Raw genomic sequence first — 27,827 nt, 5'->3', positions numbered from 1 at the left:
AAAGGTAGCGATTGCTGTTAACCCAGCATCTTCACAGAGGTGCTCATTGTAGGGCTGGGCGATTAATTGAATTTCAATTTCGGTTACAATTTTGGCTTCCAACGGTCATAAAAACAAAATAACCGTAATAAAACGATTATTCTGCCACACGCCGTGTTTTATGTTGTAAATGCAGCGAGCCCTTCCATCTCCACCTGTGCATTCCGCTCCTCTCCACCCCGCCCCGCCCCCGCCTGAAAACTTTCGCTTTCAGGCACGCCGGTGCGTATTGCCTGTGTGTGTTTGGAAAAAAAACGTGTAGAAGAAGGAGAGTGAAGATGGCAGAAAGGCAGCCTTTGGTCGGGAGGAAAGGTAAAACTAATTCTGTGGTGTGGAAACGCTTCGGTTTCGAGGAGTCTGACTCGGAACAAACAAAAGTATTGTGCAAGATATGTGACGCGACCGTGTCTGCATCGTATGGAAACACGACCAATTTATTTAATCATTTAAAATCTAAACACAGAGTAATACATGACCAAGCATTAAAGGAACAAAAAGACTCGAAAATGAAAAGCTCCTCGACTCCTGCCACCGCCACACAGTCCTCAATTAAGGACACACTTCACAATGCCACCGCATATCCAACCAGCTCCCGCAGGCATAAAGAAATAACGGATGCCGTCACATTCATGATTGGGAAAGACATGTGCCCTATAAACACCGTTAGCGCCCCGGGGTTCAATAAACTAATACACACATTGGACAAGCGGTATGTGTTACCATCACGTCACCATTTTAGCAGGATTGCACTGCCTGCCCTGTATGAAGAATGTCGCGGAAAAGTTGCAAGAGAAGTGTCAACAGCATTATATTTTGCCACCACAACGGACCTATGGTCAAGCCGCACCATGGAGCCGTATATAAGCCTCACGCTTCATTACATCGACGCAGATTTCTCCATAAAGACGAATTGTCTCCAAACGGCTTTTTTCCCCGAAGACCACACGGGGCTCAATATAGCCGAGGGCCTTAGGCAAGCGATGGCTGCTTGGGACTTAAAAGAAGAGAACCTCGTCTGTATCACCACAGACAATGCATCAAACATGAAGCTGGCAGCTGAACTCAATGGCTGGATGAGGCTGCAGTGCTTTGGGCACAGACTCCACTTGGCCATAGGTGAGTAGTAGGTTTCCTTCTCCTGATTGTGTAATGCAATTTATTAATAACAAATAATGTAGAATATATCATGTGAGCAATGTATTTAATTCCTAATAATAATAATTCCTATTTCCATTAATACACTGATGAAGATTATAATTATGATAAATGTTTATATTTATTGTAATTTTAGAGAATGCAATGAAGGACCAAAGGATTGGCCGTGCGATGGGGGTCTGCAAGAAAGTGGTCAGTGCCTTCTCCTACAGTTGGAAAAAAAAGAGGGAGCTGAAAGATGTTCAGAAGAGGATGAATCTGCCTGAGCATTCTCTTAAGACAGAGTGTCCAACCAGGTGGGGGTCTCGGCAGGCTATGATTAGCAGGGTCCTAGAGCAGCAGAAGGCCATTGCAGATGTCCTCTACAATGATACCAAAAACAGACACCTCACCCCCTCATGGCAGGACATCGATGTACTTGAGGCCATCAACAAATCACTAAGCCCTCTCGTTGAATTCACCGATGCACTTTCTGGGGAGCAATATGTGAGTGTGTCTTTTGTCAAACCAACTCTCCACCTGTTCAACACATCCATATTGGCCGTGCAGGAGGACGACACAGACCTTGCAAAGTCCATCAAGCAGAAGATAGTGGGCTATCTCAATGAGAAATACAATGATGCACCAACACAAGAGCTGCTGGACATGGCCTCAGCCCTGGACCCAAGGTTCAAGCTTACATATGTGAGCGAAGACATGCGCGGGTCAATTGAAAAAAGACTTTCATCTGAGATGAAGACTGTCATGGTAATTATAATAATGATAATATTAATAACAATACTATTGTACTAATAATAACAGTAATACACTGTAATTAAATGTAAACAAAAGTTGTATAAGTTATATTTTATTATTTCTAGTTGAATACCAATAACCATTTAGTCAGCTTAAACAAGTCAATCATTTCTCTTCACAATATTCTCCCTCTCCTATTCCCAGGAGAAGGCCTCTGAGAGAGCAGTGACGCCTGCTGATGACACTGATGCCGCTGCTGCTACTGCACCAAAGAAGAAGAAAGCCCTGGGCAGCTTCTTCAAGCCGGTCACTGAAGGCACAGCTTCAACATCCACTGCTCTGCAACCGGACCAGGACAAAGCCATAGCTTTGGAGCTACAGTCCTACCTCCAGGCAGGGACACTGGACACTGAGGCGGACCCACTGGAGTGGTGGAAGGTATCACAGCAGTTTTACCCACGGCTCTCAAACCTGGCAAGGAGACATCTTTGTATCCCGGCCACAAGCTCCTCGTCAGAGAGGGTTTTCATTACAGGCGGTAATGTTGTCACCTGCCTGCGCTCATCCCTGAAACCAGACCAAGTGAACAGACTGGTGTTCTTGGCTAAAAACCTTTAAGAGGGTTAGGTGGCAGATTGCAGGGAGCCTGGATGAGGGAGTATGGGACTGGGTGGCAACTACTTTTTTTTTCTAAGATTTAAAAAGAAGTCTTGGCAGCTGATTGTTCTTGTCAGTGTGTCAGTCAGTTTATTCTTGTTCATTCTAATTTTGCCCAAAAGGGTGTGCCTCTACCTCAACATGTTAACTGTTATGTCATTGATATACTGATGATTACAACTGTGTTTTTTGCAGGACTAGGTAAGGAGGTGATTACACCATAGTTTGAGTTGGGTTTGTTTTATGGTAAAGAGAAGTAATACTGTTTCAGTGTTCTGTTAAGTCTGGGAGAGTGTTTATTTTGTATTTTTGCATATTATTTAATTCATTTTATTAATATATTTCTCTTATTTATTTGCATTTTTCTTGTTTTTCAGTTCAAACTTATCGTGTTAAAAGAAATACCAGTGTTAAAAGTTCAATAAATGCTTGTTCTCAAATCAATGAATAATCGTCTTTAATAACCGTGATTACAATATCAATCAAAATAATCGTGGTTATTATTTTTGCCATAATCGAGCAGCCCTAGCTCATTGGCAGATATACAAAAGTGGTTTGATTTTAAATCAAGTGCGAAAATGGGAAAATATGGTATGTATGGGAAATTGATGTACTGACGGGATTTACAGACGATTGCGTGTAAAACAGCAGGCATCGTTAGGCTGATGGAGGGTTGTGAGATGCCAGACCGACCAGCAACCTCACGCTGAAAAATGCCCGTCGCCAAGTTACCCAAAAGCACCTGAATGTGCACTGGAATTGCATTGGTTTTCCTTGTTTGTCTTTGTTAAGTTGGTCTATAGATCCTCGCATAATTCCACTAAAATGGGTGTAGGGAAACTATATCTACTAACGATCCACTCAATTCTTTGTGCAAAAAAGTCATAGACCTGTAAAAATGCACTCTTGACGAAATGCTAAATCTTCTAAACATATCTCTGCCATCTTAATATCAGATATTCCGTTAATTGACCGTCTAGTGGTCCACGAGCATATTATTGTTATATCATACATTACACTACATTACATCAATTCGCCAATATTAACAAGTGCCTATGGTGTTCAATTATATTATGACAATATTTCATGAATTCAATATTTCATGGAAATCTTTGCGAAATGCTTTCATAAGGCTATGGATTTCAATCTTATATGCCTACATAGAGGTACCGTTCTCACGATGCAATTGACTTGTTTCACCATTTGGAATTGTTCGTACCCAGCTACGACCATTACGCACACTTCCAAGACATTTCCAAGAAATCTCGTCATGATAAATCGCAACTTTTGCGTGGATCCATTCGTACGCACGGTTTACGCACACATTAGTGCGTACGAACGGTTGATAAATGAGGCCCCTGATTCTCTGGACTGACTTGAATTCTTAGTATTTAATGAAATCCTAGCTTTTCACTACTGGTGACCATTAGCTGTAGCATAGTAGCTGGTTCGCTGTCTAATCACTACCTGTTAGCATGAGACACAGTAAGGTGATGCTTTCAGTATAACTGAATGGTATAACTAAATGTTACCAATTCTGGCTATTCTGAAGCATGGCAAGTGAAGTATAACAAGAGTAAATGCTGCTTTTCTATATTTAATAAGAAGATGGAATACCATCAGCAATAAAGTACAGTTGAAATGAGTGGAAGATAATTACTAGTGCTTTAATTACACAATTTTGTGATGACCTCATCAATAAATAAATAATTTAAAGTCAAGCTAAGACTATAACTGTTGTAGCTTATAAACTTACAAACTTTGGACTTAAACTTGTCCTCAGTCTTACAGAGACACTAGACAGAATAATGGTACAAATGGTAACATGACAGACTGGTGCTGTCTGTTGTAACATCAGACAACTGCATCCCTTTGGACAGACCAGTGGTTCCTATGGTCACGGCAGACAAGCTGGTGCTTCCTGTTTGGTCCTGCAGTGGTATGATGTGTGTGGGACAAGCTCTGTCAGTGAAAAAGAGGATTAAACTACAGCAAGTGGACAGACTGATAGTACTGAAAAGACAGAAAGTCATACCTGTTAGTGGTGGTGTGGCTTTGCCGGTTTCATTTTTTTGGTCTTCACTCTGGTTTAGGAGGACAAAGTTAGAAATAGTGAGTGTGTGCGTGAGAGAGACCTAGAGGGAGAAAGAGAGTTAACATGATCTGCTTACTTTATCTGGGCCAGTTGGCTCCAGGGTCCATTGGTCAGTGGGTCTCGTGCCTGCACACAGAACCGGTACGGTTTGTGACTGGTAACTGTGTAGTTGGTGGCACTGGTCTCTTCAGTCTGACACACACACACACACACAGTTAAACCAAACAAATATACTGTGTGTTCTTCCCCAGAAACGTAAAAGAGTTACCTAGTACTTATAACTAGACACAGGTCAAAGGTAGTAAGGAGATACAGTGTTTTGGTGGTTGGGCAGGAAGGAGATATGGAGATGAGATGACAAGATGGTAAAGAGTTAAGGAGATGAGGTGATAAGGTGGTAAGGACAGGAGGTGACGAGGTGGTAAGAATGTAGATGTAGGTGAGATGTACCCTACCAGGAAGTGGTCGGTGGCGTCACAGCTGCTGACGTAGCGGACCACCTTGACCTGGAAGAGCAGGGGGAAGAAGGAGCGGGGTGTGTTCCAGGTGGAGGGATAGTCCCAGTCAAATACATGCTGCTGGTCCTCTGCCTGGGTCAGTGGCACCTGGTCAGGCCTCACTGAGGGGGGTGGGGTAATAAAAGTTTTACAATCGCTAGATTTTTCAATGTTGGCTAAACTGTTGATCCTTTTTCATTGCTTTGGCACAAAATACATTAATAGACAACATCTTTCGAATCACATGACTTATTTTCTCTCAGACACAACCACCTCCAAAACCTTATGTACCCACAAGCCCATTTGCACATGTTTATATACTCTTTCAAAACTGTAAAACTTACATTTTAATCCTAAAATAACTCAAAATTGAGTAGACAAAAATGTGCTAAATTTCTTCAGTAATATTGAAATATATTCCAAATCAAAAAGGTGACAAAATTGACCACTTTGCTCCCTCCTGGAAGCAAAGACAGTTGGTTTCCTGAACATGTCAGCTGAAGATAGTCAGGGATGGACCAGGCATGCCAAAAGTTTTACATAATACATAAAAGATTACATAATATATGATGTGGATGAGAACCTGTGGCCAAATATAGAAAACAGGGTTGCCTAGCCTAGCGTTGCTTCTGTATCTGTAGATGATGTAGAAGACAGGGTTGCCTAGCGTTACTACCGTATCTGTAGATGATGTAGAAGACAGGGTTGCCTAGCGTTACTACCGTATCTGAAGATGATGTAGAAGACAGGGTTGCCTAGCGTTACTACTGTATCTGTAGACGGTGTACAACTTACTTTTGTATTTTGGAATCAATGTCAAGAAATGAAATATTTGTCAATATATGTTATATCGATGCATATTGCATCATGTCTGATTTATTCCTGCAAGATATACTGCAGTGAATTCTAAACAGTAGAGAGGTGTCATTCTTGCTTTGTTAAGAGATTTTACAAAAGATAACATTATGTAATGCTACCTGTTGTTAATATTTTTTAGGTCAATGTTTTATGAGCGACAAAGTGTGCTTGTTAGGTGACAACCTTTGCTAGTGTAATTTAAGAATGAGTTGATATGAGACATGTATGAAGTGTTTTGGTAGTTTTAGTGCATTTTGGATGGGGAAATAACTGCTCTGCCAAGCTACAAGTTGGTTAGGAGAACTGTAAATATTGGAAAGCAGGTCCTAGTGATTGTAAAAACCTTTAAGAAGATGAACAGGGGGAGGGCTGAGATAAGACAAGGATAGGAATAAAAGAAGCAGAAGTTTGAGACAGGAAGAGGGTGAGAAGGAGAAGAGGAGGAGGAGACGGGAGAGTAGGGGGGGGGGGAGAGGAGGAGGTTTGGGGTGAGGATGGCATCTCATCCCTCCATCCTATCCACCTCATTTACTGTCCTTGTGGCAATGAGCTGAAGCTATTGGCTGTGTGTGAAGGGTAATGGTGAAATGGGCCACAATGTGTATGTCTGCCTCTTTGCGCGTGTATGTGTGCGCGTGTATAACTGTGTGTGTGTGTATGAGTGTGTGTATGAGTGTGTGCATGTGACAGCGTGCACTCCTACCTATATCCCGTAGAAAGAACACCTTGCTGTATTGCTCCAGCTTGTGATGACTGAGCATGTGCAGGGTGAGGCTGATAGGTTGGCTCTCCTCAGTGAAGGCACAGCTAGCGTTGTCCATGCAGCTCACCCCCCCACCGTCTCCATCCATGGTGCACAGCTGCGCCCGGGGGCCCCTACGGAGACACAGCACCCGCACCACACACTCAGAACTCACACACAGGACAGCACCAGTGATGATGTACAAACAGTATATAGAGAGGTTGGTATGGAGAGGTCAAAAACAGTAGCGTTTTGACATAAATATTCCAAAGAGACATACAAATAGTACTGCACCTAATCAACAAAGTGCACGGTTCTAATGACATTTAATGGTTAGCGCTAAGTGAACATCTTGTAAAACAACACATAGTAACATTTAAAATTGTATTAGCATTTATTTATTTTTGCTGTTGATTCATGTAGTTCCTGACACAATGTCCTGTTAGCACTGATAAGCTCACAACTTGCAACTAGCAAGGTCTAATCAACTAATAAACCGATTAGTGCAACTAGTAAAGTCTTGTTGGTTAATAAACTGGTCAGTGCAACTGGTAAGCTTTAGTAGGTTAACAAACTGCTTAGTGTAATCATAAGCTCTAATTAGCTATTAAATGGGTTAGTTACATGTAGCCCCTTGCTAGTATTTTATTTCATATTACATCAGTTTATTGTTTTTCTGTTCAGATAAACTAATGCTGTTAAGTTTAATATATTTTATGTAATATTTCCGCTGTTAATATTTGGATTTCGTTTAATGTCAGCCTATTGGTTGATTGGTTTGAACCTTGACCTGAGGTCGTGATATATATATATTTGAAGAAAAGGAACAGGGAGGAGTTCATATCGGAGTTTGTGGTGGTTTGAGTGTTGATCGGAGCGTTAGCGAGGATAACTGTGTTGCCAACTCGGGAACCATATTTTGCATGTAGCCTAACTGGTGAGCTGTCGGATAGGCAACTCCATTGCAGGTTAGTTACAATTCATAAAGGAACTGCGTCGGATTGGAGAAGGACAGAATTTGGCGGAAAGCCAAATTCAAGAACTTTCCAGTCTTACGGACATTCAAAGACCTCAACGAACTCTGGTCAAACTCTCCGGGACACCGTCGACCTACTCAACTTTCCAACCATCGTCACGCCACGAGGTACCTGGTTGGGCCGCGTGTTGCCCACAGACAGCAGCCGCCATCTCGTGGTGTGGGCCAACGTACCCGAGCCGGACTGCAATTAGTATTTGACGGACTCGGTTTATTATTTTCTATTAGTGTCTAATAGGATAATTACGGCCAGGGATATTGTCTTTTCAATTGTATTGTGTGTGTGTATATATATATTAAATGTAAAGATTGTGTTGGATAAGTTGGATGCTGATGTATTATTTGTATTTAGATTGGGACCTTATAAAATAACGGCTTCTAAATATATTCATTCTTTTTGCAAATATTAGTTTTAAAGAACTCAGAGCGCACTAGCATTTAGTTAATTTGAGTTATGCCCGAAAACGAGGCACGACATACAGGCGCTACATACAGTACAGGATCATATAAGGTTCTGTGAGCCTGATATGTAAATTGAGGCCTCGAACCACCTCTGCTACGCGTGGACCCACCGTTCTACGCTGAGCAGGAATACGGATGCCGCCTGGCGCGTGGCATGTCGTTTCCAGGAGCAATGGAACATCCCGCTGTAGTTGTTGGCCCAGCAGCGAATGTACTCTGGAAGACCAGACACAGCCGTTACCATGGTGACAGGTCGCGCCTCAAAACAGTTGTCTTTCTCTCTGTCTGCCTGTCTGTCTCTCTCTTTGTCTGTCTGTCTGTCTCTCGCTCTCTCTCCCTCTCTCTATCTCTGTCTGTCTGCGTGTAACCCACACATGTCCACGCACGCGCACACACACAGTCCATACCATCAGAATGTTGCAGTATGGTGTTCATGCTGGCGCCCTCCTGTACCAGGACCAGGGTGTGGTTCAGGTACTCTCCTGCTGCATTGTGGCAGGTGAAGTTCCCCCCATTCCTCTCTTCCACTAGAACCTTCACCAGGTTCTCCCTGGGAACCTGGCTGAGCCACGCTCCATTTCTCATCCAGCGCACCTCCATGCCTTCGTAAGCCTCGCCACACAACAGAGGAACCAGGTTCTGGGTCTTCAACGACAGGTTCACCCTCAGAACCAACACTGGAGACCCACAACAGAGACAAGTTAGTAACCAGATGAAGTGGAGAGAGAGAGAGAGAGACTTTTGACTTTTAAAGATACTTTTGTTGGGCAGTTAGAAACTGCCAGCCAACCAAGCAGTTTCACCACACCAAACATTTCTTATTAAGACAAAACCACTTCACTTACAACTTCCACACAACATTAATTCCTCATCAAACCAAACAAAAAATTGAAAAGGAAAAAAAAAAGAGAGAGAGAATAGTCACCGTTGGGCGTGAGTGTATAGGTTTCCTCCAGACTGCTGGGACAAACATGGCAAACCAGGAGACACAGAGTTATAGACAGCAGGGAATACCTGTCCATCTGGAAGACACACACACATAGACACAGATAACACACACACACACACGCATATACAAAACACACACGCGCACACACAAAAATAAAGGGAAAATACAGTGTCAACACTTGGAAACTGAATACACAATGCAATATTTGAACATCCGAAAAAACTACACACCAAACACTTCCATGTGTAAAGCCTCACTTCCCAAAACCACCGAGTCACAAAACGGACAGTGTTTGTGAGCCCACAGCACCAGTAAGGTAAGTCTGACAGAGATTTACAGTTTTTCACATGCGAATACACATTTCTTGAAACAGTCACCCACTTTCTCAAAACTGTAAATACAAAACCTAATCTTCAAGCACTATTTACAAACCTCTGGATCCTCTTGCAAAATGAAACTTTCGCCTCCAAACAGATTTACCTGTGCTCAAAATCAAACACTGCGCTCAAATCATAAACAAAGTGATCAAAATTATATATACTATCAAGCAGTCAGTAAACAATACACCAAAAAATTGAAAACACATTGTTCAAAACATGTAGTTCTCATTTCATTTTTACATAATCTCAAAACAAATTCCATATTTATCCGTCATTTTCTTTTGCAGAACAAAGACATGTTCTATCACAGTAGCTCAAAATCTCAGTAGATCAGAAATTACTACTCTGCTTTGCTCTTTGCAATTGTTCTGCTCTTTCTCCTCCTTGTACACCTCACTCTTGTTCTTTGTTGATATGAACCTGCAACCAGTCTAAATCTATTGAGCAGTCAGTACTGTTACTGTAACAAATGGAAAGCACTATGTTCAGGGCCATACAATGTGTTCACTGTACAGCCTACAATGCACTGTCCTACAGTATACAATACTACAGTAAAACGGACAAAAATCTAAGGAGTAAACATGTGATCAATGTGCTTCTTCTTGTCTTTGGGCTGGGTTAGGCCAGAGCACTTTGTCAACATTACAAGCAATATTTTCCCACCTTCAACAACCTGTTTGCTCTCTGAACTGGCTTATATTGGTTGTGTCACATCAATTGAAACAAGTGAAATCAATTTTGAGTGGTTGTGTTTAGTCAATTATATGTTTTCTTTATTTGTATTTGATTGTTGCCATTTGTGTTTACCAGTATGGATGACATGTGCATTAGGGTGCAGAATGTGTTTTAAAAATAAGAATGTGTTTAGAGTTTTGCAGAACATTTTAAGTGAGATCTGCAAATTGTGTTTTACCATGTGAAATGGTTTAAGGTATTGACAACAGACAGGCACAATTAGCTACATGACTTCAGGCAACTGAGAAGTTGGTTCAGCCAATGAGTTTTAGTGTTTTAGAAATTGAGAAAAAGTGTAGACAACTCTTGACCCTCCTTGTCTACACAGGTCAGCAACCCAGGGTGTCAATCATGGTTCACCTGTGTGATTAGGCTAAATTCTGAACAAGTTCAAATTATTATTATTATCTTGTTATTTTGAACAGGTTCTGGAATCAGACTGACCGTGTTGTGGAATCAGGCTAGAGCAAGTAGAGACTGTGACTCACCTTGATTGGCTGAGTGGAGCTGGGCTGAGAGGAGAGATGAATCCACACTGGTCTGACCCAGTCCTGGTTCTCTGTGTGTCTGTGACAGCTGGCTGTGTGTGTGTGTGTGATACCTGGCTCTGTGTGTGTGTGTGATAGCTGGCTCTCTGTGTGTGTGTGTGATAGCTGTCTCTCTGTGTGTGTGTGTGATACCTGGCTCTCTGTGTGTGTGTGTGATAGCTGTCTCTCTGTGTGTGTGTGTGATAGCTGGCTCTCTGTGTGTGTTCTCACTGTGAGTCTTCTTCTGTTCTGTGCTGTTCTGCTCAGCATCCCTGTATTTATGGAGGACAAAGAACCATGAGAAGTTCAATTTGGAAAGCCCAGCGGGCACACAAGGGGAAGTGTGCGTGTGTGGTGTGCGTGTGTGGTGTGCGTGTGTGTCTGGTTCTTCTGCAGAAGTTGAGACTGTGTGTTTGTGTGTATGAATGAGGTCAGGTCCACTATCAAAAATAGGGGACTGCAAGCCCCGTTCCAGGCCTCTGAGCATGTGTGCGTGGGCGTGTGGTTTCAGCAGCGCTACCTGAACATAACCTCACGTGTTCCTAACCCCTAGCCCAGAGCAGAACACTTCTCATTTCAGCCTCATGACCTGACACACACCGCCATCACTAGCACGCTGCTATCTTCAGCCAGGTGCAACCCCCTTCACTCATACCCACCTGAGTAAACCCCATAGTGAGCAACCGGCAGAGTTTCCAAACAGGCAAACAGAGAAACTTTTAGAGTACAGGTATCTGGTCTGTCTTGGGGGGAGGGGGAGGGAGGGAGGGAGGGAGGGAGGGAGGGAGGGAGGGAGGGAGGGAGGGAGGGAGGGAGGGAGGGAGGGAAGGAAGGAAAGGGAGGGAAAGGGAGGAAGGGAGAAGGTGAGGGAAGAGAGGGGGAGAGAGATGCTTGTGTGATGTAAGCTGCATGCAGCAGACCAGAGACCTTGGTGGTGTGTGGGTGTGCGTACTTTCAAATCCCTCTTTGCTGGAGCAGGTTTCAGGAAGTGTGTATTTCCACTTTGCGCTGGTGCTGACAACATTGTCACAAGTCCCTAAACATAGGGATTGTCTGGGATCAGCGACACACATCACACACTCACCAGTGCCATCACAACTACTGACACACACACTTCTCCCAGGCAACTACACACACACACCACCCCCAGACAACTACAGACACACACCTTTCCCAGACAACTACACGCACACACCACTACAAGACAACTACAGACATGCACACACCCCCCACCAGACACCTACAGACACACACACAGACAACTACAGACACACACACACACAACTACAGGCACACACACAGACACCGCCACCAGTTGATTTGAGACACACATCACCCACAGACACACACGCACCCCACCCCCAGACGGTGGAACAGTGCCTGGCACTTCACAGCAGGTTCTGGGTTTTATTCCCGCTGAGGGCTGTTGGGTGCTCACATGGGCTCAGGTATCTCGCAGGCCTTTCGGTGTGGAGTTGAGATGTTTTCCTCATGCTCTTAAGTGCTTCCACTGCAAAATAACCCAAATAAGACATGCAGAACAGATCTCTCTCCTGCCAATGTCCCTGGCCAGGCATGAAGGGAGCACTCGGTCTTTGTGACGGTGGATCACTGCTCCTGGTTGCCCTGGGAGACAATACAGCAGAATTGGAAAATGCAGAGGAAAAAAGTCATTGGTTTACACTTACATGTGTGTGTGTTCTGCACACGTACACGACCAATAAATTCATCTTCACAAACACACACCACCTCCAGACAATTACAGACACCCACCACCCCCAGATGATGACACAACAGACCAGCTCATATCCCCCTGACTGCCCGATGGCACCGTCCACCCACAGGAAACTCGCTTGGGCAGAGTTGTCTGGGTATGTCATGTTTGGGTTGTATTGCATTTTCCATTCATCTCATTGAAATGGAAAACTACATTTCACATGCAAATGAAGTTAGAAACAGAGAGTCAGTAAGAGAGAGAGCGAAAGACAGAGTGTGAGCTGGAGAAAGAGAGTGAGAGCGGGAGAGAGAGAGAAACAGTTGATTAGGGAAGTGGGGAGCTGAAGGGGTTGGCAGAGAGAACAGATGACGATTTCTTACTAAGTGTCAGGTTAACCCTGGTATGGACATGTGCGTGTGTGTAAACAAGTTAAACAGACTCCCATTGAAGGTACATAAAAGGCCCACTTCCCCACGTGAGACAGGTTCTCCAACAAATTTATATTCCTATTAGTTTAAATAATCCTGTAATGTAAATGTAAAATGTAAATGTAAATATTCCTTTTGCATCCTGTAAGTCTTGGTCATGATTGAAGTATGACATCTACAGCTAAATCTACTACTCTCATTTATCAGGCTTGGTTTCAGTGACATAGAGAATATGACACATATGGTGTGTGTGTGAGTGTAGGAGAGAGAGATCCCAGTCATAAGAATGGCAGTAGTGTTTTTCAGGTCAGGAGTGAACATGAACATTTCCCTCTGTCTTGTTGACAGAGGGAAATGTTAGGGGGTCAGATGGGCTACCAATCAGAAGGCTGCTGGTTCGATTCCCAGTCATGACAAATTACGTTGTGTCCCTGGGCAAGGCACTTCACCTTACTTGCCTTGGGGGTAGGGATTGGGCGATACCAATCATTTTCTTTTCGATCCGATACCAAGTACTTTCAAGAGCAGTATCGTTGACATCGATACCAATACCGATACTTCTATGAAATATTTGTATTTGAGTCATTTTATAACGCATTCTGAAATCCATCGTTGTTCATATTAAATAAACCGCCATAGGCATTACGTGTCTGTTTTGCCTCCTCTGCTTGCGTCAGCTGTACTTTGACATGCTCTTTAGGGTGTTTAACTTTTAGATGCTTTTAGATGCTCATGTTTGTGGTATTGCCACAATGGCGTATTGTTGTTTGACAAATGTCACACGAAGCTTCATCTTTGTTAACTGGAGTGAAATAACTCCAGATGATGCTTCTTTTTCTTTCAGTCATGACCGCAGCAATGCACTCGAATCTGTGCTGAGTGTGCTTTCACTGAGTGAGTGAGAAAGCGCGGCTTGCTGCCGCTGATGAACTCATGATAAGCACAGATACAGCATAAGAAAAAATTGTTTCCATTAACTTTCTTATTTAAGTACATGTCTATACTATACGGCCCACTATTATTATAAAAATATTCTAAAATCACTGGTTTAAAATGAATCCCAGGTAGGATCGGTATTTCAAATTGAGAATCGATCCTTTTGATACAATGGCAGTATCGAAAATATCGATACTTAATGACCGATTTGCCCATCCCTACTTGAGGGAATGTCCCTGTACTTATTGTAAGTCGCTCTGGATAAGAGCGTCTGCTAAATGACTAAATGTAAGTGGTCTAATATTGGGACATAAAATGACATGGCTGAACTGTATGTATGACACACAACTCCCTATGAACCACGGTGAAAGGAGCAGCATTGTTATAGTTCCAGATAATTCGTCATCTCGTTTTCACAAAGGGGTTCATTCCCTTCTGCATTCTACAGAAACAAACACACAACTCTTTTTCTGCTTTGATGATGTGTATTTCCCCTGCCACTTCATCCATTCCTCATCCCCATCCTGCTATCCCTCCCCCGCTCGCCCCCATCCCAGACACACACAAACACACACATGCACACACACTGGATTCCCATTTGCAGCAAATAAAGAGACCGTCAGATATAGGGGAGTACAAATGTTGGTCGGTTTAATTAAAAACATCCTACCCTATTTCATCAAAATATGCAACTGTGTTCCAGAAAGATTGTTCCGAAATTCAGTCTGTTCATTAAGCATGAGCCTTGATGTGCCTCATATAGACATGTACAATGCGCGCACACACACAAACGCACACCCAAATACCTACACACAGATAGACTAGGGATATTCACTCATACCTCGTGAAGCGTGCAATACTCTCTTTCTCACACCCGCACACATTGATTACATAATGTGTTAATGTAATAATATTACACATCTTAAAAGGTGAAACGAGAATGTCTAACAGCATAGTGAACACTGCAAAGATACCATACGCCCCCAACCCCCCTGCCCCTCACACCCCCCCCCCCCAAACCCCCCAACCAGCACATTCAGTTTGAACAGCGTCCGCCCCGCCTCCAGAGTGTCAGGTCTAGATTAGGGGATGGTAACCAAGAAACCATTTTAAAGCTACTTAAAGCAATGCAGTGCCTAGCAACTAAAGTTTGCAAGCCAAGATCTGACCTCTGACAGGGTCCAAACAAAACATCTGATTGGTCTAAAGGTGTGTGAGGTGACTAGTAGAATGTCCACGCGAGAGCAGAACTCCCGCAGCACTGAGATGGAACTGCAGGGGTGCTAGAACCCTGCTCTCCAGTCCTTCAGAGAGTTCTAGACCATGGCCCTGTGTAGATCTTCAGAAAGTTCTAGAACACTGCCCTCCAACCTTATAGATGGTTTTAGAACACTGCCTTTCATTCTTTTAGAGGGTTTTAGAACACTACCAACCGTTCTTAGTGATCTAGAACACTGCTCTTCAGTCTTTCAGAGGGTTGCAGAACACCACCCTTCATTCTTTTAAACGGTTCTAGAACACTGCCCTCCATCCTGAGTGTTCTAGAACACTGACGTCCAGTCTATCTGAAGGTACTAGAACCGGACCACTGTCCTTGAGGGGGGTGTAGATTATAAACCTGTATTTTCTGTTTTCATTTTAATATTTTTTTGGTTGTTCAGTTTCCACCAAATCCAGAAATATTTGTTATATATCAAGAAATTAGTAAAAGCTTAAAAACAAGGGTTGTCAAGGAGATAGATGTTGCTATGGCCAGGTCTCTTCCTGCTCCTTATCGTCTCCCAGAGTCCTTTGCTCAACAGTCACGCCCCTTGATATCTCAGCATGCCTTGCCAACAAGGAGAAGAGATGGACACAGACTTCCGCTGTGTCTGTAATCCATGTCTATGAAATCTGTTGGCTCGAGGTGTGTGTGTGTTCTCCAGGCGTATGTGTGTTTTCTCCTGGTGTGTGTCTGTTCTGCAGGTGTGTGTGCTCCAGATGTATGTGTTCTCCAACTGTGTGTGTGTTCTACTGGTGTGTGTGTTCTGCAGGTGTGTGTGTGTGTTCTTCTGGTGTGTGTGGGACAGGCCTAGTTCTCCACAGGTGTGGGGTCCTGTGGTTGAGTTGGCACAGCTTGAGAGACCAGGGCCGGTACGTGTAAGGGTGTGTGTTCAGGCGTGTGTTCTGGCGTGCGTGCGGGCGTGTGTCCATCTGTGGCGGCAGGTTCCGGCTCCGGCTCCGGCGGCTGGCTCACAATGACCTGCACCACGTAGTCTCGCGAGATCTTGAGCTCGTCTAGGCGGAGGCGGTCGGTCAGGGGCCGTCCCGAGAAGAACCAGCGCTGGGCCGCCGCCGCCACGCCCTCCTGCGCCTGCAGGCGGAGCTTCATGTGGAGCACGCTGTCGCAGGAGCGCACGGCCAGGCGCAGGTCACGCCCCGTCGACAGGCGCAGGCGGAGCTGGGATTCCGTCCCCTCGCTCCCGCTGCCGCCACCCGCCGGCTCGGACAGGAAGTCCTGGCTGTCGCTGTCGCTGCGCTCCTCGATCATGTTGATGGGCGGGGCCAGACAGTAAACAGGAAGCTGGTAGCGGTTGCCCAATTCGTCATAGCACTCCGTCAATGCACCTGGGGAGAGGGGGGGGGGGGGGGAGGGAGTTAGTGTGTGTGCATGGGTGTGTGTTTAAGTTCCCCCTCATAAATCACGTAGCGACTGCATAGAGGAACTGTCCTGTGAAATATGTGGAATAAGAAGGAAGTTAGAACAGAAAATCGAGAAGGGAGGAGAGAGTGAGATAAGTTTGTTCATTCATAGTGTGTTTCACTGTAAACTGTCAATGGACTCATCCTGCTCTCTACTTACCTGGAATTAGTGTGTGTGTGCTTGTGTGTGTGTGTATGTGTGTGTGTGTGTGGGGAGGGTGGTTTAGGGGAATGAACTCTGACCTTACAGATGGGGACAGGCATGCTGCTATAAATACAATTGTACACACACACACACATTCCCACACACACACCACCTAGCTTGTCTATAAATAGCCAACCTCAGAGAAAGCAGTCAGGGCAGCAGAACACATCATATCTGACACACAAATAGATTTCCCAGCAACTGCTAGGGTATAGCCAGGTATAGGTGAGGAGATTCCAAACAGGCTTAACACGGCTTGATACCAGCTCTACACCCCCAGGTTAGACTTGTATTACTCAACAGAAACACCATGTCCACCAGCCATTACTTCATAGGGCAAATATTACAGTGCAGGAACTTCAATGCTACTATATTACTCAACACTCAGACTACAGTTGCCTCTCTTGGTGAGAGAAAGTGTGTTGTTACAATGGGGGGGGGGGGGGGGTATGACAGCTATTATGTCAGCTGACACACTGTACACTTCTGGGAAGCCAGAACACCAGTTCACATGGGAAGGAGGTAGGGGGGGAACAGGGGCTTTCCAGTCGTCATACCACAGGCAGACCACTCACCTCTCCTCTGCTGCCTTCCCCTCCCCCCCATCCCCGCTCATCTCCGGCTGTGGTGCAGTACCCATTGTGTCCACCAGGAGACAGAGTCCCTGCTCCAGACTGGCAGTGGCTTTAGTCTGCTCTGCCCTCACAGAAACACCCCAGAATACTGATATGATCCACATAACTTGCACAGGTATACTGATATACTGATATGAGCAGTCGTACAATCCTGCATATGTACTCTGTGTTTGTTAAGAGGGAACAAAGACATGGAAAACAGAGAGATAGGAAGAGGCTGAGTATCCCGAATGTCTTTTCTGTTGTTGCATTGTTGTTCAGAGAAGTATTTCTGCCCTCCCCCTCTTTCCTCTTACTTCCATCCCTCCTTCCTTCTCTCTCTCCATCCCTCCCTCTCTCCAGAGGCTGTGACATCATATATCAGGAATCTACAGCTGCAACTCATCTGGTTGCAATCTCGACACCCCCACACCCTGTCTGATACAAGATGGCTGCCCTCTGACACCCTGGCTGTGTCTACTACCGCGCAGTTTACAAAGTACACTGCAATACAGTGCACTGCAAAACAGTGCACTTACATATTCAGTGCACTCGCTGATAAGTGCTGTCTGAAATGGAACACTTACGTTAAACACTTGGCGGAAGTGATGGACGCAAATCTGCTTGCGACACCCGCGAAACCTGCCAAAATGAACGCGTTTCTCCACCCCAAGTGGAAAAACTTCCGCTACGTAGCCAAGATGGCGCCCATTTAGGGCGAGTAGTGTCCATCGTTGTACACTGTTTTTTGGAACGTTTGCAGTGCGCCATCCGAGTACTGTCAGTGCACTGAATTCTGCAGTTTTTTGGAGTGAAGCGCCCTAAGCACTGAAAGTCAGTGCTCAAAGTGCACAAGTGCGCAGTAGTAGACACAGCTCCTGTCTGATGGCTGGCCCCTGACACGCTGTCTGATCCAACATGGCTGCCCTCTGACAGCCTGTCTGATCCAACATGGCTGCCCTCTGACACCCTGTCTGATCCAACATGGCCGCCCTCTGACACCCTGTCTGATCCAACATGGCTGCCCTCTGACACCCTGTCTGATCCAACATGGCTGCCCTCTGACAGCCTGTCTGATCCAACATGGCTGCCCTCTGACACCCTGTCTGATCCAACATGGCTGCCCTCTGACACCCTGTCTGATCCAACATGGCTGCCCCCTGACACCCTGTCTGATCCAACATGGCTGCCCTCTGACACCCTGTCTGATCCAACATGGCTGCCCCCTGATACCATGTGGGATACTAGCCAGGATTGCTTTAGCTAGGATTGTCTGGAGGCTATATAACAGTGCAAGGACAAACACCCCTGGTAGATGGACCGTGTGACAGACTGACAGACTGTGTGTGTGTGTGTGTGCGTGTGTGAGTGTAGGACAATAAGATTGGAGAGGAAGTACATATCACTGCACCATACCTCTAATCCCTCCATCTCTCTCTCCCTCCATCTCTCTCCCTCCCTCCATCTCTCTCTCTCACTCCCTCCATCTCTCTCTCCCTCCATCTCTCTCTCTCACTCCCTCAATCTCTCTCTCCATCTCTCTCTCCATCCCTCCTCCTTTTCCTCTGTTCTTTCCTCAGGCTAGGGGATGTCTAGAACACTAACTCTGGAACACAGTGTTATACGTCTGTGTGTGTGTGTGTGTGTAAGGCCTCTCTGAGAGAGCAGACGAGATAGATGAGACGCGATGCGATCGCGTTTAGGCGTGTGTGTATACGTGTGTGCGCGCGTACATGCGCGCGCGTCTACATGTAAGCGTGTGCGCATGTCAGCGTACCGTGCGGCAGCGTGATGCTGGCCCCGTCGATGATGGCCTGGGCCAGCTCGTGGTCGTTGCTCTCGAAGGCGAGCGCCGCGGCCCGGAGGGCGTCCCAGATCTCCTTCCGCCCCTCGAAGGCTGGCGCCGTGTCCCAGAACTCATCTCTCTTGCTGCGCAGCTGGCCCGCCGTCATCGGGTAGTCACTCTTCCATTTGGGCTTGTCCCTCTTCAGCACCTGGTTGCGCCCAAGAGCCACTGGAGGAGGGGGGGGGGGGGGGGGGGGGGGAGAAAGAGAGAGGGAGAGAGAGTGAACGAGAAAAAGAAAGGGAGGGAGAGAGAGGCGGACGGAGAGAGGGAGAAAGAGGGAGGGGGGTTATTAAACGCGTAGAAATGCGGGGAGTTGATTAAAGATGTGGAGAAAAAAAGGGAGGAGAGGCCGAGAAATTTGGAGAGACCGAGGAAAGAAAGGAGGAGAAAGGAAAGAGACAGGAGAGGAGGCAGGTAGAGGGGAAGTGGAAGAGACGAGGAAGGGGGGAGTCCGAGTGGAGAGAACGAGGAGATAGGAGAGAAAGGGATGAAAGAGAAGGATGAGGGGGAAGGCAGGAAAACAGATACAAGAAAAAGCGGAAAGGATGAATAGGAGAGAGAGGGAGAGATGGAGATGAGATAGAGACCTAGGCAAACAGGAAGTAGGCCGGATCGATAGACTGGGAGTGAGAGAGCATTCTCAGTGTAACTAGAGACAACTCTGTTCTCACTGAAGACTTAATGCAGTACACAGCAGTATGGTCTGGTGTGGTACCAGTCTATGTTGCTGGTCTGTTTCCATGGTGTCAGAATACAGATGTGGAGAGTGTGTAGGCATTCTGGTTGTCAAAGTCATGGGCCAAAATGTCCCTTTCTATGTTTCTCGAACTTTTCACCTTTCTTAATCATTGACTTCTCTCTGTCCCCTGCACTCTCTATCCTCACTCTTTCTATCCCTCCCTCTCTTTATCCCTCCCTCCTTCTATCCCTCTCTCTATCTCTTCCTCTCTCTATCCTCCCTCTCTCTGCCCGTCCCACCTTACGGTGACGCTGTTTATAGGGGGACCTACGTAGATACACAGTTCCAGAGAAGAGCGTGCCTCGTGAATTTCTTATTTGGGCAGGCCAAGCTTGCAATATGGAAGACGAGAAAGAGTAGGCGGTCGGTAGTGGGGTCGCTCGATGCAAAAGCAGTGTTGCTGGGGCTGGTCACGGCAAGGTTGCGAATTGAGTTCTCATACTGTAAGCTGGTGGGGAAGATGGGGGAGTTTGTTGATGTGTGGGGGGGGTGAGGGGTGCTTTGTGCACAGTGGATGGGGAGGGGGGTTTAGAACTCAAGTTGTAACAAGGGACTTTTTTCTGGGTAGACGTTTGATTGGAAAAGTGAAATTGTAAATGAAATGGGTGGGTTTGGATAATGATTGTCTGGTGTGGTGAAACTGCTTGGTTAACTGGCAGTTCTCACTGCCCAATAAAGGTATCTTTAAAAGTCCCTATCCCTCTCTCTCTATTGCTCCCTCCTTCCCTCTCTACTTCAATCCCTCCTTCCCTCTCTCCTTCAATCCCTCCCTCTCTGTATCGCTCGCTCCCTCTCTCTCTCCCTCTCTCCCTTTCTCTCTCTCTCTAACAGCATCTGTCAGTGTGTCCGCTTCTCCACCAGCTCGGCTCTGCAGTATGTTTATGCATGGACACACACACACACACTCACAGGAGGGCGGTGTTACTGTAGGAAACATCTGTCAACCATTCTAACCAGGGAGCTGCTGCACCTCTGCAGACTGGACTGAGGAATGCACACACGCACACACACGCTCACACACACGTGTCCTATGTAGCATAAGGACGTGTTGGTGGGACAGGTGTTGAGAAGAGTAGCAGAAGCTCTTCTACATCCGTCATCCTTCATTTACATGTACATTTAGTCATTTAGCAGACGCTCTTATCCAGAGCGACTTACAGCAAGTACAGGGACATTCTCCCCGAGGCAAGTAGGGTGCCCAGACACAACGTCAATTGGTAAGGCCGGGAATCGAACCAATAACATTCTGATTAATAGCCCGACTCCCTAACCGCTTAGCCATCTGACCCCCCTTTAGCATATCTGTTGTCTGCTGCCGACTGGCCCACAAACACCAGGGAACAGAGAGGAGATACAGAGAGGGAGAAATAGTGAGTGAGAGAGATAAAGAGAGAGGCAAAAGAAGGAACCAGTCTCGACATGCTAAGAGTTAACATTGCTTAACACGCACACACACACACACATACGCACACACGTGTGTGTGTGTGTGTCAGTGTGAGAAAAATATATACTACACAGCATGTGTGTACGTGCAGATGTGTGTACAGGAAGACTGCAACTCGCTTTGTTCTATTTCAACGCTTGCGTATGTACATATAAGCTGATCACATGACCAGGGTCAAATTTCACAGCCTGAGAGACAGACAGGCAGGCAGGCAGGCAGGCAGGCAGGCAGGCAGGCAGGCAGGCAGGCAGGCAGGCAGGCAGGCAGGCAGGCAGGCAGGCAGGCAGACAAGTACACAGCCAGACAGGCAGACAGACAGACATATATGATAGTTGGTAGGTTTGGGTCAACATGTTGGGTTGTTTTGTGTGGGTTGAAGGAAGTAACAACACCTCCTGTAATATTGAACTCAGCTCCATTAGCAATGTGTGCTGAACAGAATCAGTGAGTTATGAGGAGAGGAGGAAGGAGAAGAGAAAGTTGAGGAGAAAATATGAGTTTTTTTCCACTGCATAATGCAACACTGGCATGTGGTGTCTGGTTTCAAGCTACACACACACACACACACATCAATAAGGATGTGGTTACAGCTAAAAGATCAGAACACAGAGAAGACGGTTAGTCTGAGGAGCAGAGAGCAGCCTGGCCAGGACTCTGGTCCACAGTCCACCCCCCAACACCACCAACACCCATCCCAGTCCCCCTCACCCACACAGTCATGTCTCCACCCCCACCCAGCCCTGTCTCCCCCACCCAGCCCTGAAGGTAAATGTGGTGGTTTTGTGCTTGGGCAGATAGCCTGCAAACTCTAGTGAAGGGGACCAACACTGGTATTGGAGCTAAGATTACTGCTCAATAGCTGCACCTACCAGTTCACACACACATACCAGTTCACACACACACTATTATGGATCATCTCCCTGGGTGTCTCTCTGGCATGTTGGCAACATGATGTTGTCTACTGAAAGAACTAGTTCAGTTCCCAAGGCCCACCAACAGGAACGTGACTATCAATATATGTAGCCTGGTCAATAACTTACTGTCATCAAGCTACACTAGTGGAACTGGATCTCCATATGTCTGTCTGTCCGGAGGGATCGGGGAGCAACAAAACCACAGTCAAAACAATATTTGCATCGTCTCACACCGGAAATAAGGAAGTAGCGGAAGTCACACAGCGAAACAATGATTTTCATAACAACACCTTCTCAAAGCGCCAGGGATGTGTCGCTTTCCATGAACCACTGACTCGTGGTTACGACGCATCTCAAACAACTAGCTTACATGACAGTAATATACTGTATGTGTGTATTCATGTACTAGATAAATGCAAAGCATGTAGAATGAAGGTAGGAACAATGTAAAACGACAGTGAGACCTGACCGTTATTCCATGGTAATAACGCAAGTTTGGCTGCACCCCCATCCCTCTGCAGGATGTATTATTAAGACTAACAAGCGCTCCCTTGAATTTTGCATACATGCACGAGTATAAAATAACATAAGCTACTGTAAATCCGTAACTTTAAGCAACGCCACTCAATTCGGTAAGATTTGCAATTCAGTATTGAACGCATCGTGCTGTCTTTGCCTGTCTAACGGTGACCCACATTTCATCTGGCATTTGCTAGCGTTGTTGGCTAGCAAGCTAACCGGTTAGCTAATGACAGAATAACACGCATTCAATAGGGGTAGACAAAGGCGGATTTTTGACACGGCACGTATTATCTTCCAAGATAGTAAACTGATGTCTGCTTGGATATGGGAATTGTGACTAAAACCCAACCCAGTATGGGACAAAATTATGTATCTTCTTGCGGCGGCCACGATGTGTTAGTCGGCAACGAGAAAGGAAGAGGGGGACAAGACGCATGAAACCAGCAGGAGCCCTAAAAACATTCATTATGGCTTAAAAATACACCGCAGCGGTAATGAGCGTGTGTCCTACCTCCGGTCCCATCCGAATTTTCGTTTAAACTGCCTGAAGAATCGTGGTGACTGCCTACACAACCACCCATGGATGTTTTGGCTGCGTTACTCCGCAGACCCCCTCTCTCTCTCTCTCTCTCTCTCTCTCGCTCTCTCTCTCTCTCTCTCTCTCTCTCTCTCTCTCTCTCTCGTTTCTTTCCCCCTTTTCTCAACTCTCTGCCTCTCAGAATAGAAATTGACAGGGCGCGAGCATCAGCTGGAAAGAGGCGGGGTGAGGGAACACTGCAAGGGACCCCTGCCACGCGAGTGAAAGAGTAGAGTTCAAAAACGGGTGTAGGCCTATACGAAATAAAAACAGAGACAACTTTGAAGATGACTTAAATAAGAAATAATCAATTGGGAGAAACCGTACTATGACCGTTTCTATTTAGTTGTTAATAATACACTGTTGAGACACATTTTTCATTGCATGTCTGTATGTGTGTGGGTCGTTGTGTGTGTGTAGTCAAGGGTATTGGAATCCTAAAGGATTGGGGAACTTTGAGGGGCTATTGGGGGGGGGGGGGGGGTCCTGCAATGTTGGCATGACATTCCAACAGAAGACAATAGACTTGTGCATGCGGAGCCGTCCTGTGTGATGGAAAAGGAACGTAGCGGCTCTCCCAGTGAGACAGACCCCAGCACTCCCCAAAGACTGTGTGGATGGGGGTGGGGGTCAAGGCGGGCCGGTGGCTCCTTCATCATACAGAGCAGGAGCAACCTGGGAGGGTTGTCAAGGAAGCTAGGGGTTGTCAGGGAAACCTGGGGGTTGTCAGGGTAGCTAGGGGTTGTCAGGGAAACTTGTGGTTGTTAAGGAAACCAGGGGGCTATGTTTCCAGGCCCAGACCCAGACCCATCACCTGACAGCCAGGCCAGACACACTCACACTACACCTGGTGTCTGGTGCCCTCTATAGTCATCTGAGGGAATCATCTGGAACCATGGTCTGCTCAAGAAAGGACATGTAACTGAGCTTTCTGCCCACCAGGAAGCGCCATATTCACAGTTTATCAGACCTGCTACCTCCACACTCACTGCTGCCTCTGTTATACCTGCAGAGAGAGAGAGGGACAGAGAGAGTTAAAAAAAACTGAAAAGTTAGAGAGAACAGAGAAGTGAGAGAGATGGGGGGGGGGTCAAAGGGAGTTGGAGAGTGAGGGGGTTGAAAGAACAGAGAAGTTAGAGAGTGAAAAAGAGAGCGAGGGTGTTAAAAAGACATAATGTACAGAGAGAAGGGGAGAATAGAGAAAAGTTAGAAAGAGAAAGGGAAGAGAAGTTAGTGAGAGAATAGAGAAGGGAGAGAGAATAGAGACAAGTTAGAAAGAGAGAGCATAGGGAACAGAGAGAACTTAGATTGAGAGAACAGAGAGGATAGAGAGAGGATAGATGACAGAAGTTTGGGACAGAGCGAGGAGCAAGTACAGAGAGCGGAGAGAGAACAGAGAGAAAGTAGAGAACAGGGATAGAGGGGAGAGAGAACAGAGAGAGGTGAGGGAACAGAGCAACAAGAGCTGAGCTGAAGAAGTCAAATGCACCAAGGAAGACAAGACAGTAGAAAGAGAAAGAGATAAAAGAGGAGATAAAGTGATACAACAAAAGAAAACCCTATACACTGAAAGCAAGATATTGGTCTGATCAGCAACACTGCACAGCCAGCAATTACACACACACACACACACACTTAGACAGCAACACACAAACACACAAAGAGAGATACAATACAAACACACCTTGCACACCTGCTCAGCATTAGTTGAGCTATTGACTAGGGGGTGCTTGGTAGGGGTGGGTAATGCGGCAAAATTTGGTTTAAGTAATACAGGCCCAGAATCACCAATGTCGATAATGTTATTATTAAAAGTGTCTCATATACTTTAATGTAGGGGAGAGTAGTGTGTTATGATTTATGAGGGGAAAGCATCAATCAGAAATTACATCTTAGTACATATTCATGACCACTCAATTATTTGCCAAAGGTTAGCAATCATGGTGAGGTGAGCAGTTTCTACCTGCCAGCGGTGAGACCCAGGGCCTCATTTAATAACAATGGCGCAGTTTACGCTGTGTCTGTTTTTGCGGGTTTGGTAATAGCCCCGCTATGCTTCCTCATTTTGCGTAGTATTTAAGGCCGTAATCATAATACATATTGGGGGGGATGTGTCACATGGGACACATCCCCCCCATATTCAAATCTGGTCAAAATGTCCGTCCATTAGCGTAATTAGCGCGCCTCTAAAAGAGCAAACAATGGGCCCGCATGTAGCTGTATCTGTCATGGATCTTCCAACGGCAAGCTTAAATTTGGCGACGTGCATGAAGTAACAGCAAACCTGAACACATTACAGGGCAGATCATTTACATTTACATGTAATCATTTAGCAGACGCTTTTATCCAAAGCCACTTCGAAGAGAGAGCTTTACAAAAGTGCATAAGTCAATGTTAAAAAACAACGAGATAGCCCCCAAAACATTGCGGGTAACCAAAACATGAAGCATACGAACATGAACATCCACACCCTCTGAATTTTTTTTGGTCCAATGCCTTCGCCTTGCTTGGATCACTGCTGCCATTGAATAGGCCTAAGGTACGTTTGTACACACAGGAAAACGCGCTCCTGGTTTACACTTGCTTTTAAGAGGCGGAGAATTTTCCCCGCAGAATAGAGGCACGCTCTTACTGGCAGCCTTTGTAAATACCGCGGAATATATAATTAGGCGCCGCGTATAAGCGCAACTTGCCTGTTCTCGCTCATGTGCCAGGCAATCTGCGATTTTACCCAAGTGCGCCCTGTTTATAGATGGCCCGCATCGATTAAGTCAGTCTTTGCAAACAATTAACGCCTGGAAACAGGCTCAAAGGCCTTGATAAATGAGGCACCCAGTGTCATGCGAAAAAGTGACTTTCTGACTAAAACTGATTCCAGTCTGCAGAAGCTGCATTGCTCAGTTTATTTATGTTTACAGCTGCTTTACATGATCGAACAGTCTCAACATTCAAATACCTACTTCTTCAACCATGGTAATAATAAAGATATGTCTTTGGGAAACAAAAAAAAACAAAAGAAAAGTAATGAATGTAGTATAGATATTTTGGTATTGATCCACCATCCCCTACTGCTCACCAGTCAGAGACTAGGTGAGATCTTTATAAATGTGTTACTCCGGACGTTTATGACACTGAATGTCCGTCAGCTGAAGTAATCGATTCAGCATCCAGCTTCTACTGTTGATTGATTTACTTATCATTCTTCAACCTGATAAGAGGAGAGGAGGAGAGCAGAGGAGAAGAGAAGAGGAGAGCAGAGGAGAGAAGAGGAGACAGGAGAGGGGAGGATAAAAGAAAGGAGAGGAAAAGTCCTAGTATTCTGTGTATTGCCTTATAAAGTGTGAAAATGCATGACAATAAATTATGGGTTTGTGATGAGAAGCAAGAGTGGGTGGATGGTACAGAGGCCCCAGGCGAGCGTGTGTGTTTGTGTGTGTGAGTGTGTAAGCATGGGGGCAGTTATGGTGCAGTTAGGGAGGAATGGCAGGGTAGTGGGAGGAGGTGAAAGGATGGTGGTGGTGGGGGGGGGGGGGGGGGGGGGTCAGACATGCTTTAGGATATAGGAGCAGACTTCTAGAAGGGTCCAAAGGTCATCGTGGAGGAGAGAGGCTTGAAAAACCTTTTATTTCAGCAAGTTGACATATTACTAATCTCGTGGTTTGAGAGCTCAACAGAATTATTGAACCCTCACAGCCATTTTTGTGGGTGAACATTCATGTCCTTCTCCTCTTCCTGCTCCTTCTGCTCCTCTTCCATAAACCTCATCCACCAGCTCATCCTCTTCCACATCCGTCTGGTCCTCATCTTCTTCCTCCACCTCTCCTACACCTACTCCTCGACCTCCTCCCCCTGCTCCTCCACCATCGACCTCTTCCCCCTCCATTTCCATCTCCTCCTCCACCTCCTACCCCACGTCCTTCTCCTCCTTAACTTCCTCCTCCTCCTCCTGCTTTCACGTCTCCAAAAGGCACTTGTACACGTGTAGTTTGGCCCCAAAACACAAGGCCCTGTTGTTTCCAGAATCCGCGAGAGTGACTCTCATTTCTTCCTCGCCCTCACACCTCCCCCCTCACACCTAATCCCCCCTCCCCCAAACTTGATGCAGGCCTTGTCTAAGCTGAACCCTGTCACCCCAGCTTCACCAGCAGGATTCATTACAACTCCCTGGAGGTATCAGAACCAACACCTCATTCACACACACACGCACCCATACATGAGCACACACACACGTGAACACCCACACACACACGGTCGTATCCCCACACAGACACATACACCCCGAAACACAAGCACTCCTACACACACGTGGTCACTGACAGACAAGCTGTTTGGCAGA

At 46.0% G+C, this 27,827-nt stretch overlaps 3 protein-coding genes across 4 annotated transcripts; 1 reads left to right on the top strand and 2 right to left on the bottom strand.

The window, feature by feature from the left end:
- The first annotated feature begins 1,277 nt into the window (after positions 1-1,277).
- LOC124482765 (E3 SUMO-protein ligase ZBED1-like) lies at positions 1,278-3,738 on the top strand. Its single transcript, XM_047043264.1, has 2 exons — positions 1,278-1,941; positions 2,134-3,738. The coding sequence occupies exons 1-2, from the start codon at positions 1,306-1,308 to the stop codon at positions 2,545-2,547; spliced, it is 1,050 nt and encodes a 349-aa protein (XP_046899220.1). The 5' UTR covers positions 1,278-1,305; the 3' UTR covers positions 2,548-3,738.
- A 438-nt stretch (positions 3,739-4,176) lies between these two features.
- Positions 4,177-10,984, bottom strand: il12bb (interleukin 12B, b). 2 transcript variants are annotated; one of them, XM_047043153.1, is made up of 9 exons: positions 10,829-10,984; positions 9,202-9,298; positions 8,684-8,953; positions 8,387-8,492; positions 6,740-6,912; positions 5,137-5,300; positions 4,758-4,873; positions 4,622-4,670; positions 4,177-4,548 (listed from the first exon to the last, which is right to left on the bottom strand). In XM_047043153.1, the coding sequence occupies exons 2-8, from the start codon at positions 9,296-9,298 to the stop codon at positions 4,625-4,627; spliced, it is 972 nt and encodes a 323-aa protein (XP_046899109.1). In that variant the 5' UTR covers positions 10,829-10,984; the 3' UTR covers positions 4,177-4,548; positions 4,622-4,624. The 2 variants fall into 2 exon arrangements, with proteins under 2 accessions (XP_046899109.1, XP_046899110.1); XM_047043154.1 differs by having other exon boundaries at positions 4,177-4,517; positions 10,829-10,971.
- A 3,965-nt stretch (positions 10,985-14,949) lies between these two features.
- On the bottom strand, positions 14,950-23,604 carry ubtd2 (ubiquitin domain containing 2). The gene is made up of 3 exons (XM_047043333.1): positions 23,426-23,604; positions 19,227-19,463; positions 14,950-16,555 (listed from the first exon to the last, which is right to left on the bottom strand). Exons 1-3 carry the CDS (start codon positions 23,493-23,495, stop codon positions 16,020-16,022), a joined length of 843 nt encoding a protein of 280 aa, XP_046899289.1. The 5' UTR covers positions 23,496-23,604; the 3' UTR covers positions 14,950-16,019.
- Between the last annotated feature and the right edge of the window lie 4,223 nt (positions 23,605-27,827).

The sequence above is a fragment of the Hypomesus transpacificus genome, chromosome 20 (assembly GCF_021917145.1).
Source record: "Hypomesus transpacificus isolate Combined female chromosome 20, fHypTra1, whole genome shotgun sequence".
NCBI lineage: Eukaryota > Metazoa > Chordata > Actinopteri > Osmeriformes > Osmeridae > Hypomesus > Hypomesus transpacificus.
The sequence above is the reverse complement of the archived record's forward strand: the minus strand, read 5'-3'. Positions and strand labels throughout refer to the sequence as shown.